The 19,387-nt window shown below is 38.6% G+C and overlaps 1 protein-coding gene across 1 annotated transcript in view; it reads right to left on the bottom strand.

The window, feature by feature from the left end:
• Positions 1–19,387, bottom strand: part of Poln (DNA polymerase nu) — a 131,983-nt gene that overhangs the window by 77,958 nt on the left and 34,638 nt on the right. The window contains exons 10-11 of the mRNA XM_050140848.1: positions 10,292–10,375; positions 9,767–9,862 (exon numbers count right to left, since the gene is read on the bottom strand). Coding sequence (XP_049996805.1) covers positions 9,767–9,862; positions 10,292–10,375 — 180 coding nt within the window. The remainder of the gene's footprint in view (positions 1–9,766; positions 9,863–10,291; positions 10,376–19,387) is intronic.

Below are 19,387 nucleotides of genomic sequence, written 5' to 3'. Positions count from 1 at the left end.
ATTGAGAGGAGGTGAAAATTTGTAGTAATAATAATAATAATAAATACCATTAAAAAATAAAACAAAATAGCATGGAAAAAAACAAAAAGAGGAAAAAGTAGCCTGTAGTGGTAGACAGAGCTCAGGGTCTGAAAAGGAGCAGGACCTACTAGGAAACTGAGATATTTATTTCTTGCCACAACAGCAGTTATATGGTACTATCACAGCTTTCTGTCTTTGTAGGTAGAACATACCTACAAACATACCATACAATACCAACAAAGTCACACCTCCCAATAGTGCAACTCCCTTTAGGGCCATTTTATTTCAAACCACCACATTCTACTTCCTGGCCCCAAATGCCTGTAGCCATATCATAATGCAAAAACGCATTCAGTTCAACTTCAAAAGTCCTCATAGTCTATTACAGTCTCAAACATTTAAAAGTCTAAAGTTCAAAGTCTCTTCTGAGATTCACACAGTCTCTTTAACTGTAACCCCTTGTAAAATCAAAATCAAAAAGCAGATCCCATACTTCCAATATATAACGCCCTGGAGATATATATACACATTAGCATTCCAAATATAGGAAAGTGAGCACAGTGAGGAAATACTGAACCAAAGCAGGACCAAAAACCATCTGGGCAAACTCCAAACTTTTTATCTCATGTGATGTCAAAGCATTCTTTAGAACCCCAACTCTTTTCAGTGTGGTGTTGACTGCAACACATTTCTTGCTCTTGGCTGGTTCCACTGTCTGTTAGAAGCTTTCATCAACAAGTATCCTATGACTCTCTAACATCCTGGGGTCTTCAAGAAAATCAAGGCTTGAACTTCACAGCTTCATGAAACTGCCTCTTTAGGCCCTACTCAGGGACACGCCTGTCAATGCCTGGCCTCAACTATTTTCCTTAGGTGCAGAGAAAAATTCCATAACCTGTTTCTTCTATCCTTAACTCCAAAGCCAGAACTACGTGGCCAAAGTTGCCAAATTCTGCTGCTTCTGGGGCTGGAAGATGGCCCCCTCATTCAATTACATCTTTACAAGCTTTATGCTTTTGATTTTTACCTTTACTTCCTAAGCTTAGCTGTTCTGGAACTTGACACTGTAGACCAGGGTGGCCTCAAACCCAAAAATCTTCAGTTACATCTTCACCATCAGCTTTCTATTTTCCATAGTTTTCTTCACTGCCTAAACTTAAACTTGGCTGTCCTTGAACTTGCTCTGTAGAAATGGCTGGCCTTAAACTCAGAGAGCCCCTGCCTCTGCCTTCTGAGTGTTTGGATTAATGGCAAGCACCACCACATTTGACTCTAAGCTTTTCTTTAATTGCTTTTCACAGATTGGAAATTTAGCTGGTGACTTGCCCTGAAGTCACCACTTCCTTTACTTATTTTCTTAATCTATTTATCTCCTTGAAAACAAAACTTAGCTCCATTACACTTCCTGGTGCTCTTTTTCTCTTCAAAAATTTTATTTTGTACCAGTTTGCATTCCCACCAACAATGGATGAGTGTTCCCCTTACTCCACATAGTCTCCGCATAAGCTATCATTAGTGTTTTTGATCTTAGGCATTCTGACAGGTGTAAGATAGAATCTCAGAGTTGTTTCGATTTGCATTTCCCTGACAGCTAAGGATGTTGAACATTTCCTTACATATCTTTTGGCCATTTGAGACTGTTCTGTTGAGAATTCTCTGTTAAGTTCAGAACCCCATTTTTTAAATTGGGTTATTTAGAATTTTAATGTCTAATTTCTTGAGTTCTTTATATATTTTGGAGATCAGTCCTCTGTCTGATGTGGGGTTGGTGAAGATCTTTTCTCATTCAGGAGGCTGCCTTTTTGTCTTATTGACTGTGTCCTTTGCTTTTCAGGAGCTTCTCAGTTTCAGGGGGGTCCCATTTATTTATTGTTGTTCTCAGTGTCTGTGCTACTGGGGTTATATTTAGGAAGTGGTCTCCTGTGCCTATGCATTGAAGGCTACTTCCCACTTTCTATTCTATCAGGTTCAGTGTGATTGGATTCATATTGAGGTCTTTAATCCATTTGGACTTGAATTTTGTGCATGGTGATAGATATGGATCTATTTTCATTCTTCTACATGTTGACATTCAGTTATGCCAGCACCATTTGTTGAAGATGCTTTCTTTTTTCCATTGTATAATTTTAGTTTCTTCATCAAAAATTAGGTTTTCATAGGTGTGTGGATTAATATCTGGGTCCTCAATTCGATTCCATTGGTCAACATCTCTGTTTTTATGCCAATACCAAGCTATTTTCATTACTGTAGTTCTGTAATAGAGATTGATGTCAGGGATGGTGATGCCTCCAGAAGTTATTTTATTGTACATGATTGTTTTGGCTATCCTTGGTTTTTTGTTTTTCCATATGAAGTTTATTATTGTTCTTTTAAGGTCTGTGAAGAATTGTGTTGGGATTTTGATGGGAATTGCATTGAATCTACAGATTGCTTTTGATAGGATTGCCATTTTTACTATGTTGATCCTTCCTATCCAAGAGCATGAGAGGTCTTTCCATTTTCTTGTATCTTCTTCAATTTCTTTCTTCAAAAACTTAAAGTTTTTGTCAAATAGGTCTTTCACTTCTTTGGTTAGTGTTACCCCAAGATATTTTATGTTATTTGTGGCTATTGTGAAAGGTGATGGTTTTTCTGATTTCCCTCTCAGCTTCTTTATCATTTGCGTCTAGGAGGGCTACTGCATTTTTTGAATTGATCTTATATCCTGCCACATCACTGAAGGTATTTATCAGCTATAGGAGTTCTATGGTAGAGTTTGGGGTCACTTATATACACTATCATATCATCTGCAAATAACAAAAATTTTACTTCTTTCTTTCCAATTTGAATCCCCTTGATCTCCTTTTGTTGTCTTATTGCTATTGCTAAAACTTCAAGAACTATGTTGAAGAGATATGGAGAGAGTGGACAGCTTGTCTTGTTCCTGATTTTAGTGGAATTGCTTTGAGTTTCTCTCCATTTAATCTGATGTTAGCTGTCAGCTTGCTGTATATTGCTTTTATTATATTTAGATATGTTCCTTGTATCCATGATCTCTCCACTACCTTTATCATGAAGGGGTGCTGGATTTTGTCAATTTTTTTTTAGCATCTAATGAAGCGATCATATGAGTTTTTTTTCTTTCAGTTTATTTGTATAATGGATTACATTGATAGATTTTTGTATGTTGAACTAGCCCTGCATCTCTAGGATGAAGCCGACTTGATCATGGTGGATGATTTTTTTTTGATGTGTTCTTGGATTCAGTTTGCCAGTATTTTATTGAGAATTTTGCGTCTATGTTCATGAATGAGATTGGTCTGTAATTCTCTTTCTTGGTTGAGTCTTTGTGTAGTTTTGGTATCAGGGTAACTATAGCCTGATAAAAAGAGTTTAGCAACATCCCTTCTGTTTCTATTATGTGGAACACTTTGAGGAGTATAGGTATTAGCTCTTCTTGGAAGTTCTGGTAGAATTCTGCACTAAAACCATCTAGCCCTAGGTTTTTTTGTTTGTTTGGTTTTTTTTTTTTTTTTTTTTACAACTACTTTGGAAATCAGTATGGCAGTTTCTCAGAAAATTGGGACTCAACGTACCTCAGGATCCAGCAATTCCAGCAATACCACTCTTGGGCATATACTCAAAAGATGCTCAATCATACTACAAAAGCATTTGTTCAACTATGTTCATAGCAGCATTATTTGTTATAGCCAGAACCTGGAAACAACCTAGATGCCCCTCAACTGAGGAATGGATAAAGAAAATGTGGCACATTTACACATTAGAGTACTACTTACTGGTAAAAAATCAAAAGACAAAACAAAAAACAAAAAACCCAATGACTTCTTGAATTTTGCATGCAAATGGATGGAATTAGAAAACACTATCCTGGGTGAGATAACCCAGACCCAAAAAGATGAATATGGCATGTATTCACTCATAAGTGGATACTAGCTATAAACAAAGGACATTGAGCCTATAGTTCATGATCCTGGAGAAGCTAAGTAATAAGGTGAACCCAAAGAAAAACATATATAGACCCACCTGAAAATTAGAAACAGACAAGATCGCCTGACAAAACTGGGAGCATGGGGGCGCAGGGAGAAGGAAGGGTAGAAAGGAAAGAGGAGGGGAGAAGAAGAGGGTTGTGGAGAACTTGAGGGGATGGGATAGTCGAGATGGAGGATGGACAGTGATGAAAGCAAAAAAAGAGATATTTTGATTGAGGGAGCCATTATAGGGTTAGCGAAAACCTGGCTCTAGAGAAATTCTCAGGAATCCACAAGGATGACCTTGCCTAAGATCCTAAGCAATAGAGGAGAGGGGGCCTGATCTTGACTTGCCTATAGTGAGACTGATAAATATCTTATGTATCACCATAGAACCTTTGTCCAACAACAGATGGAAACAGGCAGAGACCCACATCAGAACACTGGACTGAGTTCCCAAGGTCCAGTTGAAGAGTGGAAGGAGTGAGAATATGAGCAAAGAGGTCAAGACCATGGAGGGTTCATCCATTGAAACAGTTTGCCTGAGATAATAGGAACTCACCAACTCCAGCTGGACTGGGAAGGAACAAGCATAGGACCAGACTAGTCCCTCTGAATGTGGATGACAGTTGCATGACTGGGGCAGACTGAGGGGCCACCGGTAGTGGCACCAGGATTTATTTCTACTGCATGTACTGGCCTTTTGGGATCCTATTCTCTTTGGATGTATACCTAGCTCAGTCTAGATATAGTAGGGGGACTTTGGACCTTTCCCAAAGCAATGTGCTTTACCATCTCTTAGGATTAGATGAGGATGGGATGGGAGGATGTGTGGAGGGAGTGGGAGGAGGAGAGGGAGTAGGAATTTGGATTGGTATTTTTTTTTAAAAAAAAAGAAATCTAATAAATTAAAAAAAGCAAAAAAATTTGTAATTTACCCTGCTCAGCTTGCTCCTTTTCATTATAAATCTTCACACAAGATAGATTCCATACTAGGCTGTTTTGAGATTTCTACTGCCAATGGAATTAACTCAAAACTCTTCACTTTAGCCTGAGACAGACACTTTGGACAAGGGCAAAGGCACCCACTTTCTTCACCAAAATATCACAAGAATAATCTCTAGGCAACATACTCAAATTCTTCTCTGAAATCTCGAGTCATTTCAGCCCCAGTTGACCTAACTCTCAGCACCTCTGTCTTCCACGCTCCTACTGTATTGCTAATTAAGCAGTGCTTAAAAGCTTCCACTGCTTTCCTAACCCGAACTCCATACTTCTTCAAACAAAAACATGACCCAATCTATCACAGAAATACCCTAGAACCCAGTACCAACTTTAGAGTTTCTATTGCTGTGAAGAGATACCATGACCTCGACAACTATTTAATTTTTTTTTTTCAAGACAGGGTTTCTCTGTGTAACAGCTCCGGCTGTCTTGGAACTTAGTCTGTAGACCAGGCTGGGTTTGAACTTACAGAGATCTACATGCCTCTGCCTCCTGAGTGCTGGGATTAAAGGCTAGCATCACTACTACCAAGCAATGCTTATAAAGGAAAACTTTTAATTAGGCTCGTTTGTTTACGGTTCAAAGATTCGGTCCATTATCATTATGATAAGGAGCATGCTGGCATGCACACAATCATGGTGCTAGTTGCATCTTGATCAGAAGGCAACAGAAATTGGACTATGTCACTGGATGTGACTTGAGCATATATGAACCCCCAAAGCCCACCTCCTTCAATAAGAACATACCTACAAACATTCCATTCCATATCAACAAAGTCACACCTTCTAATAATGCCACTCCCTTCAGGGCCCATTTTCTTTCTTTCTTCTCTCTCTCTCTCCTTTTGTTTTTTGAGACAGGGTTTCTCTATCTAACAGCCCTGGCTGTCCTGGACTCACTTTTGTAGATCAGGCTAGTCTTGAACTCACAGAGATTTGCCTGCCTCTGCCTCCCAAGTGCTGGGATTAAAGGCATGTGTCACCACCACCCAGTGCCATTTTCTTTCAAACTACCACAATTTCCAACCAGGTAAAAACATCTAAGTAGAGCAAACTACATAGGAAGTGACTTTTTCAGTGGGCAAACTGCTAGAGCTTTAGGGCACACTGCCTATCTCTCTTTTATAGAGGTAAGACCTAAAATGGCTTATTGCTGCAGGAGGACCTTCCGCTCCTTCAGCCAATAGCCGCTGAAGTACGAGCCCACTGTGCTGTGGGAGCGCCTTCTGCTCCTTCAGCCAATAGCTGCTGAAATACCAGCCTGCTGGGGCCCGTGGTCTATTTATCTTTAAAAAAAGAGCGGCCAGCCTCAGCGCACTCTCTTGGTTCCAGCACCTGCTCCAGTGACTAAGCTCCTTTCCTGATGGTTGGTTTTTGTGAGTTTTACCCCCCAAAATAAATACTCCTTTAAATTCTAACTGGTGTGGGATTGTTTCGCGCATTAGAGTATCCTTGACAAGACAGGACTCAATTTTCAGGAATACCTGCTACCTTAATGCCTGATGAACAGGGATTTGAAGCAGCCTCATTGGACACTAATATTAGGCTATTTTCATTCTGAAAACAAATTGAGGACTTGACTACATTCTATGGAATAAGAAAGTAAACAGCTGCCGGGCGGTGGTGGCGCACGCCTTTAATCCCAGGAGGCAGAGGCAGGCGGATCTCTGGGAGTTCGAGGCCAGCCTGGTCTACAAGAGCTAGTTCCGGGACAGGCACCAAAGCTACATAGAAACCCTGTCTCGAAAAACAAACAAACAAACAAACAACAACAACAAAAAACAAGAAAGTAAACAGCCAAGATAAAATTTAGATTTAATTTAAATTTAAATTATGGCAAGTTGTATGTAGAAAGTAAAATTAATAACACAGACACAGAAAGTGCCTACGGGCCTTACTATAGTCAGAGTATTCTTTTGTGTGTGTGTGTGTGTGTGTGCGGGGGTCCAAGACAGGGTTTCTCTGTATAGCCTTGGCTGTCCTGGAACTTGCTTTGTAGACCAGACTGGTGTTGAACTCACAGAGATCAGCCTGCCTCTGCCTCTGAAGTACTGGGATTAAAGGCATGAGCCATTACACCCAGCTATGAGGATATTCATAAAATGATATTTAAACTGACAATTATAAACTACCAGACAAAAATCTGCTGGCAGTCTAGGGCCTATCAAAAAAGTCTGTAGTGAAAACCAAGGGCAGTTTAGGAGTGCCACAGCCAAAGGCTAGACCCAGACCTATGGACTGGAAACATGGTCTAGGGCTTTGTGTGATGCTGAAAGTGATGGGATGACATGGCAAATGCTTTCAGGGCAGCACCATGATGTTTCTATGGCTTTAGCATGTATAAGAAGCAGTTGGACTCTGGGGAGGAGGTCTTGAGTGACCTAAGTGACAGAGGACAAGGTGATAAAGTAAGGATGGGAAGAAGGAGGCAGATTCGCAACACAGAGATTGCTGAGAATGAGGTGGGAAGAAGGTCAAGGATGATTTTTTTTCTAGTTCCATCTATTTGCCTGCAAATTTCATGAGGTCATCGTTTTTTAAGACTGAGTAATATTCCATTGTGTAAATGTACCACATTTTCCTTATTAAAATCTTAGTGCTCATATTAAAAGCTCAGAGAATCTCAACTAAATCATTTAATAATGTACTTCAAGATATATTAGATAAGGACAAGTCAAGTCCAAAAGCAACAGATGAAAAAAATAATAAATGAAAAAGGAACTAAAAGAACAATGTGAAATATCATCAAGATAATTAAAAAATAAATAATATCAACAAATACTTACCAAACTAATCAAAAGAAATGCAAAGAAGACCCAAATGAATAAAATTAAAGATGAAAAGGGGTGATATCTATAAGATCCAGAAGAGCACTAGGGAATAATTTGAAAACTTACATCCCCAAACACTGGAAACTCTTAAAATAGAGGATCAATTCCTAAATACATGCAACCTACTCAAACAAACCTAAAAGGATATAAACAAACAGCTCCATAACAAGCAATAAGATTGAAAGAGTAATATAGAATCTCCTACCCAAGAAGGAAGTGTGACTAGGGAGATGGCTTAATGGGTAAGAGTGCTTCCTGTACAAGCATGAGGAACTGAACTCAAATTCCCAGCACCCACATAAAAAGCCAGGCATGGCTGTGTGTGCCTGGAATCCCAGCATTGGGGGCAGAAACAGGTGGATACTGGGAACTCTCTGGCCAGCCAACCAAGCAGAAATGGTGAGCTTTCTGGTTCAGGAGAAACCCTGTCTAAAGTACTAAGTTTCAGAATTATAGAGGAAGACACTTTGCATGTGCCCATGCATGTGCACACGTGGCACACACACTTGTACATTGGCATGTATGCACCATGTAATACATATTGCATACACAAAGAAAAAAATGAAAAGCCCAAGATACATGGAGTTCACTGTAGAATTTTGCCAAACCTTTAAAGAAGAGCTAATGTGTCTCAATCTGTTCTAGTAATTAGAAAAGGAACAAATACTACAAAATTCATTTTGTGAAGCTAGTATTTCCTTGATACTGAAACCAGATTAAGAGCATATCAAAAAACTACAATCAGATCCCCTGATGAATATAGTCACAAAAACTCTATAAAATAATTGCAAACCAAGTTTAACAACACATCAAAATATCATGTTCCATGACCAAGTTGGCTTCATTCTTGGGATACAAAGATCATACAATATAACAAATAAAAATCACATGGTTATGTCAATGGATACAGAAAGTATCTTTGACAAGGCTCAAGATTTCTTCATGATAAAAGCTCTCAAGAAACTAGAAACAGAAGAAGCATACCTCAACATAATAAAGGCCATATATAAAAAACCTATAGCTACATTATATTAAAATCAGAACAAGAGTGTCTATTATCACAACACTTCATCAGTATAGGGCCTAGTTTTACTTAGATTATTAAGACAAAAAGAAAAAAGAATAAAAAGGAAAAGGAGACCAACAAAACAGAAAAAGTCAAATTATCTCTTTGCCATGTGACTGCTTGTCTGCCATTTGGCTGCTTGCTGACCTCCATGCCTAACTCAAAAAGCCATGATTTTCTCTCTTCCTCTTCTTTGGCCCCCTTCTTCTGCCAGCTTCTGAGATTTCTGGCTTATCTGTTCTGTTTTCTTCTAAACACTAGCAAAATTGTTCTTGAACTAAAAACAACAAAACAAAAAGCAAAATTGGGCCAAGGAGTTACCTGAATGGCTGAAAGTGCTTGTTACATAAGCCTAACAACCTGAGTTAGAGCCCCCAGAAGCTATGTTAAGAGTCAGATTCAGAAACTAAAGTGATGGATGCCTCTGTGGCTAAGAGTGACTGCTGCTCTCACAAGGGACTCAAGTTTAGTTTCTAGCACCCACATTGAGTGGTTCATAATTGCCTGAAACTTCAATTCCATTAGATCCAACTTTCTCTCCAATCTTCCATAGGCACCTACAGTCATCTGTACAGACACACAAATATGTACACACACACAAGCACACATACACACTCTCACACATACACTCTCTCACATGCATAAATACACAACACACACTCTTAAAAAGAGCAAAATTGCATCAAATTATCCTTTTCCAGAAATATAGCCAATCAGATGTTTCTGGAGGACAGCTACCTGCCCATCTCAGTGCACAGCCAGGAGCATAACCTTGGATGGGATCACCTTATCTACAGGGTCTGCTGCCAGCACAGAAGAAAGTTTGTACCTTGTGTAGATACATGAGCATGTTAGAAAGATAAGCTGGACTCTTACCATGGCCTCTGATGTAGACAGCTGTTTCTGTAGCCCAGTTCTGGGAAGATGCTGCCTCTGACTCAACAGGTGCAGCTTCAACTTGCCAAAGAGGATCTTCAACAAAAGCAATACACATGTGTGAGAAAGATTCAGATTTGAGAAAATGAACATAACCATCCCATTTAGAGCCACTGGCCTGAAGACATACACTGAAAAGAGGCTTAGCTTCTTTAGAAGGACTTTTATTTAATGTATCACAAAATGTTCATACTTGTGAGAACATAAATAACATCACTTTTAGACAATATTATAAACTCAGAATAAACCATCTTTTAATTCGTGAGTAAGACAATGTTTTGAAAGGACAAAACTTAACATTACCAGCTAGGTATGGTTGTCCTTGGCATTAATCTCAGTACTTTGGAAGACGGGGCAAGAGAACTGACATGGGTTGGAGTCATGATTACAGCCTAGATTACTGAGTAAGTGTGGGCTACAGAATGAGACCCTGTCTCAAAACAAATAAATAAAATTGAGTCTTACCTCACGAAGCTGATTATTACTCATTATAAGAAACTGTTCTCCTGCAACAAAATGGGCTTCTTGCTCCAGTTCCTTGAGGCGAGCCTGAAAAATTGAAACATTATCATACACAGATTTTATAATTTAAAATAATTTAATCTGCTTATCAAGCAACTCTCAACTAAAGCCCTTAATTGAACAAAAAGTCCCTTACAGCTTATCAAAACGATAAAGCATACAAATTGACTTGTGGTGGAGTTTTCAGGCTTTCCCTAAGCGTAGCTGAAACTAAAATAAGCAAAAGGAGGGGGGGAAAGAATGTGTTTTTCAGAACTAGAAAAGGGGTCCCGATCCATAAGAAAGAGACAGAAAGGAGGAGGTATGGGTTACAGGCTTATACCTACAATAGATCAAGATGTTCTTTAAGTCAATAAGAAAAAACAAAAAACTTAGACAAAGGGCAGGTAATAGATAAAAGCACAAGTCTGATAACCTGAGCTTCATCCCTGGGACTCACATGGTGGAAGGAGAACTGACTCCCCAAAACTGATTTCTTACCCACTACACACACACACACACACACACACACACACACACACACACACACCATTTTAGAGGCTTAGATAGATTGTTTCAAAGAGAAACTAATAGCCAATAACTAGAGAAAAGCAATTCACTTCATCAGTAACCAGGAAAGCATCAAACTTATGCATGGTTATGACAGTTGCCACCTTCAAACAACCAGATGCCTCTTGACTGGGAGAGATGCCACCCATGGCAGAGTATACAAACTGAGTCATCACATCAAGGCTGCCTCTTGACTGGGAGAGATGCCACCCATGGCAGAGTATACAAACTGAGTCATTACATCAAGGCTAAGATACAGAAGATTGAGAGTCTGTATACAAACTATTGAATTACTCACAGTTCAATAATAAGCTAAACTATCTTGTTTAGACTATGAAATAGAGAACACATGAAAAATAACAAGAATGAAATGTCTTCCAAGGTAGGGTAGTGATTACTTTTGGAAGCAGAACATAGTTTCTGCCAGGAAAAGCACATAAAGCTGTGGAAATCCCATGATTTGAACTGTGATGGATTCCAGAGGTATCTTGTGGGTAATTTAAATGAAATTAAAAATATTTTTATGCATCTTTCCATATTTTTAATTCTCGAAGAAATTTACCAATTCCTTGGATGAACTGTAGGGAGCAAACATCTGTTCAAGAAAAGTAGTCTTACTTAGTCTGGCCCTTGATTGCCTATTATGGCCAATTTTGATCACTCTGTGACTCTCCAGACTGTCAATAAAATTTACCTTGAATCAGGGGCAGAAATAGTGATTAGCTGGCCAGAATTAGCCATAGAGAAGCTAGCAATTTTTAAAAATCATTTAGAGTTTGTAATCAATCTCCCCTGACTTGGACTTTTTGTAGTTGAATTTTCTGTAAATCTATCTTATCCTAAATAATTAATAGATTCTCCTCTTTGTATTTTTTCAGGAGTAATTGGTAATCCCCAACAAGACAAAATTTTCTTTACTTCATCAAACATTTTTTTTCTAAAGTATTTGCATCTGAATCAGCCAGTAATATATCATCAATATAATTATAAATTATAGATTGAGGAAACTTTACAAATTAGTTCTAATGGCTGTTATACAAAATATTGAAATAAGGTAGAGCTGTTTAGCATTCTTTGTGGAAGAATTTTCCAATGATACATTTTAACAGGCTAGAATTATTATAAGTAGGTATTGTAAAGGCAAAATTTTTTCTATCCTGTTCTTATAAAGATACTGTGAAAATAAAGCAGTTTTTAAAATCAATCAGTATAATAGACCATCTCTTAGGTAATAAAAAAGGCAAGGGAACTCCAGGCTTTAAAGATCCCATTGACTGAACTGAATCACCACTTAAATCTGATAACATTCTCCATTTTCCAAATTTCTTTTTAATTACAAATATAAGAAAATTTCAAGGATTGGTCAATTTTTCAATATGTCAAGCATTTAACTGATCCTGTACCAGCTGTTTTAGTGCCTGTAATTTTTTTTTTATGTCAGAGGCCATTGTTCCACCCACACAGGTTTGTCAGTTAACCATTTTAAAGGTAGAGCTGTTGGTGCTTTTGAAAGATCAGCAGCTGTTGTGCCCTGCTCATGTACAACCTGAACAGTCTGTGGCTGTTCTCCATAATACCTTTTAATACTTCTCTCAGAGGTATTCTTTATTTTATGATTTGTTTCTGAGATTGGAGGAATGTTAATCTGTGTTTTCCATTATTGCAACAAATCACATCCTCATAAATTCATTGATATATTAGCCACATATGATTTTAATTTTCCCATCTTTCTAGTCCTATACATTTGACCTATCTTTCACATTGATTTAACTGAGATAAAGATCCAATCCCTAGAAGTTGATCATTTACTTCCTGAAGAGGCCAATTGGATGCTAAGATTTTGGTGAAATTATTGTTATATCTGCACCTGTGTCTATGAAACCCTTATTTTCAATGCCATTTTTTTTAGTTCTTTTATGGAAGTTTGCCAAAATACTTGTTTTATGGTCTCTCCTGAGCTTTTTGTTGTCTCTATTGAAGCTGTTCTGTCTTTGTTCACATCCAGAGCAGTGTTGTTTTTAACAACAGGTATTAAGTTTTTTAATTGCTCTGTGGATGAGTTTCTCCAATGCTGATAGGGAATGACTGAACCAAATTTGATGAAGGTGCTTTCTGGATGCCCCTCGGGGCATTTCCCAATAGCAAAGGGTTATCTTGCCTGTCCCTTGTTGATCTGCATTCATTAGTCCAATGCTGACCTTTGTTACACTTCCTCTTTGAATTATCTCTAGAAAAAAAATGTTTCTAGGAACATTTTTACCTATAATACCTTTTCAAATGACCTTTTTGCCACAATTAAAACATCTGACATTTTGATTTTTCTTGAAATTTTTAGAAATCATTTCTCCTATCTAAGTATCATCATAAGTGTGAGATCCAATATCAGCTGTCTGTGTCTGAGTATTTTTCTTACTTTCATGAGTAGGTCTTTCTAAGGTTTTTATTTTATCAGTAGTAAGTCTTTCTAAAGTTTGTATCATATCAACAGTAAGTCCTTCTAAGACTTGTATCTTATCTGTCAAATTTTTAATATTTTTATTAATAAGTTTTCTAAAGCTTGTATCTTATCAATAGTAGTCTTTCTAAGACTTGTATTTTATCAGTAAAATTTTCATATTTGGCACAATTATCAAACCACTTTTTAAGGATAAAATATGAATTACCAAACTGATAATAATTACAATCACCACTATGCCAATCTCAGCTAAGTGGTTCATCCTCTCATTTATTTTTTCCGTTTGTAAGCCACTATACAGAATCATAACTTCCTGCACTGTGATATTCCCGATTCTTAACATGGGAAAGATTTTTCTTTTAATATTATTTAACTCTCTCTTTAAGAACTTCCCAAGTGTCTCACCAAATCTGCTGACTTCTACGTTTTCCCACAGCAACAGCACCATTGGGGCTCAAGACCCACATTTTCCAAGCACAAGCCTACTTTTCAGAGTCCTGGGAATGGCTCTTGGAGAGGCCCAGACAGTGACTGCAGTGGTGCCAGCTGGCATGACTTCTCCATTTGTGTAGTCATGTCATGCATTGGAGCACCAAATGCAGTTTTTCTGTTGGCTTAGAAGCTGCACTATATATCTACTGATATTTTAATTATTATCTACAGTCCCATGGCCACTCAATCAATGCCCTATTAGTCACTCAGGCCACTGGTATGGGACCATGGTCTGTATTCTGTCAATTATATTTCAAATAAATGCTGATTGGCCTGTAACCAGGCAGGAAGTATAGGTGGGACAACAAGACGGGAAGTAGAGGTAGGCCAATGAGAACAGAATTCTGGAAAGGAGGAAGTCAACTCCTCAGCAGTCCTTGCCCAGCCACAGAATAAACAAGATGTGACTGCCTCACTGAAAAAGGTACTGAGCCATGTGGCTAACATAGACAAGAATAATGGGCTTAATATAAGTTATAAGAGTTAATAAGAAACCTGAGCTGACAGGCCAATCAGTTTAGAGTTAATGTAGACCTCTGTGTGATTTCTTTGGGACTTAACAATTATGGGGACCAGGCAGAACAGAAACTCCCGACAACAAATGGTGTCCAACGTGGGGCAATTGCATCCACATAAAGCCTGACAGAGCTTGGGAAGTAATTCTAGACAGAAAAGAATAGAATTAAGCATTTTTTATTCCTAGCAGCATTTTCTCAGGTGAGCTCAGCTTTCTAGAGGCAAGTGCTTTCATTTAAGAGAGGCTTCCTGACTCAGCTTTAGCTGCAAAACCTTGCAGCTCTTTAAAGAGGTCCTGCCACGAAACACTTAAATGGTGTTGATGAAAAGTTGACCGCATGCTTTCTGTTGGTGGCAGGGACCTTGAAACGCCATAGAGTTGTGGCAATAAACATGACTCTGGCCAGTACCTTAGCCATGAGGCTGGAATCTCAGAAAGCTAAGGAATGGACTGGATCCAGCCGTCAAAGCCATGGCTTTAATCCTCTCCATATTGCTTAGCAAATTAAAGACTCACATGGTCAGAAAGAGAGAGAGAGAGAGAGAGAGAGAGAGAGAGAGAGAGAGAGAGAGAGAGAAACAGTAAAGAGAGATTCAAAGATGAAGAAAACCTCTAAATGGTTTACAGTGTGTTCAAAATATTTGCAAGCTTGGGAGAGTAAAGAAACAGGTTGAAGTCCTTAAAATAAAAAAATAAAGAGAGTAGTTGGGTTTGCTGGTACACACCTTTAATCCCAACACTTGGGAGACAGAGGCAGGCAGACCTCTGTGAATTCAAGGTGTGGTGATACACACCTTTAATCCCAGCATTTGGGAGGCAGAAATGGGTGGATCTCTGTGAGTTCAAGGACAGCCTGGTCTACAGAGTGAGTTTCAGAACAAAGATACACAGAAAACCCTGTCTCAAAAAGCCAAAAATTAAAGTAAAAACAAAGGAAATGGAGGTTAAAATAAAGCCACATAAAGATGGAAAATACATAGATAATCTGGATACTGTATGTTATTGTGTTCTCTTTGAATTGTTTAAATGCTGAGGAAGAAGCAACAGCTGCTAAAAGATATTTGCTTATAAACACTGCTGAATTAATCAAAGAAAGTTATTTTGAAAATACCTTGACTTCAAAATTGAAGTCAAAAGATATGTTACTTTGGAAAGAGGTTTTGTTTTTGTTTCCACAGGAAATGAGAGGCTGTGGATTCATTCTGAGTTAAGAAAAATCAGGTTTGATCAAGGAAGACCACCTGAGAAATCTCCAGTAGGAACAGATGGCCCAGATGTCAGAGTTCTACATCCAAAACAGATTCAAGATGCTGCCTGGGATGATCAAGCCTCACAGGATATTCCAGTCAAGACTTGATCATAATTCTAAATTTTCTTTAGGTCTCCGGAAGATTATCAGTGCCCCCAACCAGAAGGAAGTAGCATGGAATACTATGCCCACATTCCCAAAAAATGGACTATGGATGTTCTTGGTTTTCTTTTTTTTAAAAAAAAAAAAAAAAAAAAAAAAAAAAGAGGGGGAAGTGGTGTGGGACCATGGTCTGTATTCTGTCAATTATATTTAAAATAAACACTGGCAGGAAGTATAGGTGGGACAACCAGACAGGAAGTAGAGGTAGGTCAATAAGAACAGGAGAATTCTGGGAAGAAGGAAGCCCATTCTTCTGCAGTTCTTGCCCAGCCACAGAAAAAGCAAGATGTGACTGCCTCACTGAAAAAAGTACTGAGCCATGTGGCTAACACAGATAAGAATAATGGGCTATATAAGTTATAAGAGTCAATAAGAAGCCTGAGCTGATGGGCCAATCAGTTTAGAGTTAATGTAGACCTCTGTGTGATTCCTTTGGGACTTAACAATTGCAGGAACTGGGCAGGACAGAAACCCCCGACAACAGGCCACAGCCTTGCAGAGCTTCTGGTTCCAGGGCCTGGTTTATGAAGGTTTAAGTTAAGTCTCTCTCATTCTATTTACCAACAAAGACTTGGAAGTCAGATGGTGGGGTGAAAACCTGCTAGATCAGAGAAACTGAGAAATGACCAGCTGACCTTCATTTTTGGCTAGAGATATCACAAAAGACATATCTCCCCTCATCTAAGAACCAAAAGTAAGCTTAAACTCTAGCTCCCACCCTTTCGTTTCTGTGCATCTTCTCTATTCAAAATGCTAGCTTCTCTATGACTGATTCCAGTCAGCGAGTTGCTGGCTCTGCCACTTGATTCAAGGTAAACTTTATTGTTAGTCTTGGGACTGTCAGAGTATAATCAAAATATCCTACAACAATGGCACTCTGAACCCCCCCCAAGACACATACACACACACACACACACACACACATTAGGTGCGATGCTTGTCCTCCCTACATGAGTCCATGTCTTAGTCACTGTTCTATTGCTGTGAAGAGCATGATCAAGCAAATCTTACAAAAGAAAGCATTTAATTTTATTTTCAAGACAGGTTTTCTCTGTGTAGCCCTGGCTGTCCTGGAACCACTATGTAGACTGGGCTGGCCTTGAACTCAGAGATCTGCCTGCCTCTGCCTCCCAAGTGCTAGGATTAAAGGCTGAACAACTATTGCCTAGCTGAGAGTTCTAGTCTTGATCCACAAGCCAAGTTGAGAGACACTGGGCTGGGTATGTGCTTTTAAAATCTCAAAGCCCAGTGACACACTTCCCTCAATAAGGCCATAACTTGTAATACTTCTAATCCATTAAAATAGTTCCACTACCTGATGACTAAGCATTTAAATATATGAACCTATTGGGGCAATTTTTATTCAAACCACCATATTCCCCTTCCTGGTTCCCAAAGGTTTGTAGCCATATCATAACTCAAAAATCCTTTCAGTCCACCTTTAAAATTCCCCATAGTCCTTTATAATCTCAATACTGTTTAAAAGTCCAAAATTCAAAGTCTCTGAGATTCATGAAAATTTCTTTTTTTTTAAGTATATATTACATGTTTATTAGGGATACAACTTTTATGTAAAATTTACATTTTATGAAAAAAATCTAAAATATTTACAAAATTTTGGAAGATAGATGTGCTGAAATTACAACCCAAATCAGGAGTCATGAAAATTTCTTAAATGTAACCCTCTATAAAATAAAAATAGAAAAGCTGATCACATACTTCCAATATACAATAGCACAGAATATACATTAGCATCCCAAAAGAGAGGAAAATGAACACAGTAAGGAAACACTGGACCAGAGCAAGACTGAAAACCAGTAGCACAAACTAAAAATTCTGTATCTCCATGTTTGATGTCAAAGAGCTCTTCAGATATCCAACTTCTCTTAGTTTTGTTGATTATGACATACTTCTGTCTGTTAGGCAGGTTCCACACCCAGTCCACAACTCAGTTTAGCTGGTATTCTGGTGTAGGAAGTCCTTCTGTCTATGTGTTGCTTTTATTGGTTAATGAATAAAGAAACTGTTTCTGCCAGTGACTTAGCAAAATAGAGCTAGGTGGGGAAAGCTACACTGAATGCTGGGAAAAAGAAGGCAGAGCCAGTGAGATGCCATGGAGCCACCAGAGGAGAAAGACGCAAGCTGTCAGTTGGAACCTTGCCAGTAGGTCACAAACCTCTGGTAAAATATAATAGAAATAGGTTAATTTGATATGTAAGAGCTTGCTAGAAATATGCTAGAGTCATTGGCCAAGCAGTGTTTTAAATAATATAGTTTCTGTGTGATTATTTCAGGTCTGAGCTGCCACGTGGCTGGGAAGTGAACTAGCAGCCTCTTACGACAGATTGGTGCCCAGGATAATGGACATTGAAGAGGCTCTTTATAGAGTTGGTTAACCATGTGGGCAAGAAACTGCTCTTGCCTGAACTGCTTGATGATGTTTTGATATATGAACTGGACATGCAGGACCCACAGAGAAATGACTGCTGAAGTTGCCTAAAGAAGGTGAGACAGTTCTTCTGGGTTCCTGCTTCATGAAAGAGTCTGCCAGACATTCTGCAGTACATAGAAGAAAGTGACTGACAAACTGCCACTATAGGCAGAACTGTCTTTAAAATTTCCTGCTTCATGTAAAAGTCTGCTGGAATCTATGGGCCTGTAGACTGAAGAGGGATAGGCCAATGATACAGAAGAACTTTGGGTAGCTGTCTAGGCAACAAGATGTCTCTGTCAATTCTAGAGTTTTAGAAGTTGCTTATAATGCATTTTCTGTTTACTTAGGTAATATATCCTTCTGGAGTCTTTGTTGGAGTTGAAGAATAGATAGTTTTCCTTAGTTATGATAAAAGATAAAATAGATATAAATGTTGTAACTGTAATTCTTGTTTGATACCTGTTTTGTTATATGTAATTTTACTATGTTAAAGTTAAAAACCTTCCTTTTTATTTAAACAGAAAAGGGAGGTGATGTGAGATTCCCCTCTGTATGCAGTTGATACCATTGGTTAATAAAGAAATCTATCTTGGCCTGTGATGGGGTAGAGTAGAGCTAGGCAGGGAAAACTAAACTGAATTCTGGAAGAAAGAAGATGGAGTCAGCAGATGCCATGTAGCCGCTGTTGGGAGCAGATGCACTGGAACTTTGCCTTGAAAGCCACAGCCACATGTCTATACACAGATTAACAGAAATGGGTTAATTTAAGATGAGTTAATCAGAAATATGCTTAAGCTATTGGCCAAACCATCTTACAAATAATATAGTTTCTATGTGGTTATTTCAGGGCTGAGCAGCCAGGAACAGTCTCCTGCAACAGTATCCCATGACTCTGGCATGTCCAACATCTTATGATCTCTAACACAATTCAGGCTTCACCTTCACAGGTTCAATAAATGGCCTCTATGAAGTTACTCCCCTAAAACACATCTGGCCTCAGTGGCTTTTCTTAGCTATACAGGGAGATTCCACAACCTCTTCTTGTATCCTTGACTCTAAAGCCAGAAATGCATGGCTGTGGCTGAAGCTGCCAAGTTCTGCTGCTTGCTGGGACTGGAACTTGCCCCCTTGCTCAATTACATTTGCATCAGCTTTCTTGTGGGGGTTAAATTATGCAGGCC

This window comes from Alexandromys fortis, unplaced genomic scaffold (genome assembly GCF_014885135.2).
Source record: "Alexandromys fortis isolate MF-2015 unplaced genomic scaffold, M_Fortis_MF-2015_v1.1 scaffold_7, whole genome shotgun sequence".
Taxonomy (NCBI): Eukaryota; Metazoa; Chordata; class Mammalia; order Rodentia; family Cricetidae; genus Alexandromys; species Alexandromys fortis.
Note: the sequence above shows the minus strand (reverse complement) of the source record. Positions and strands in the feature narration are given on the sequence as shown.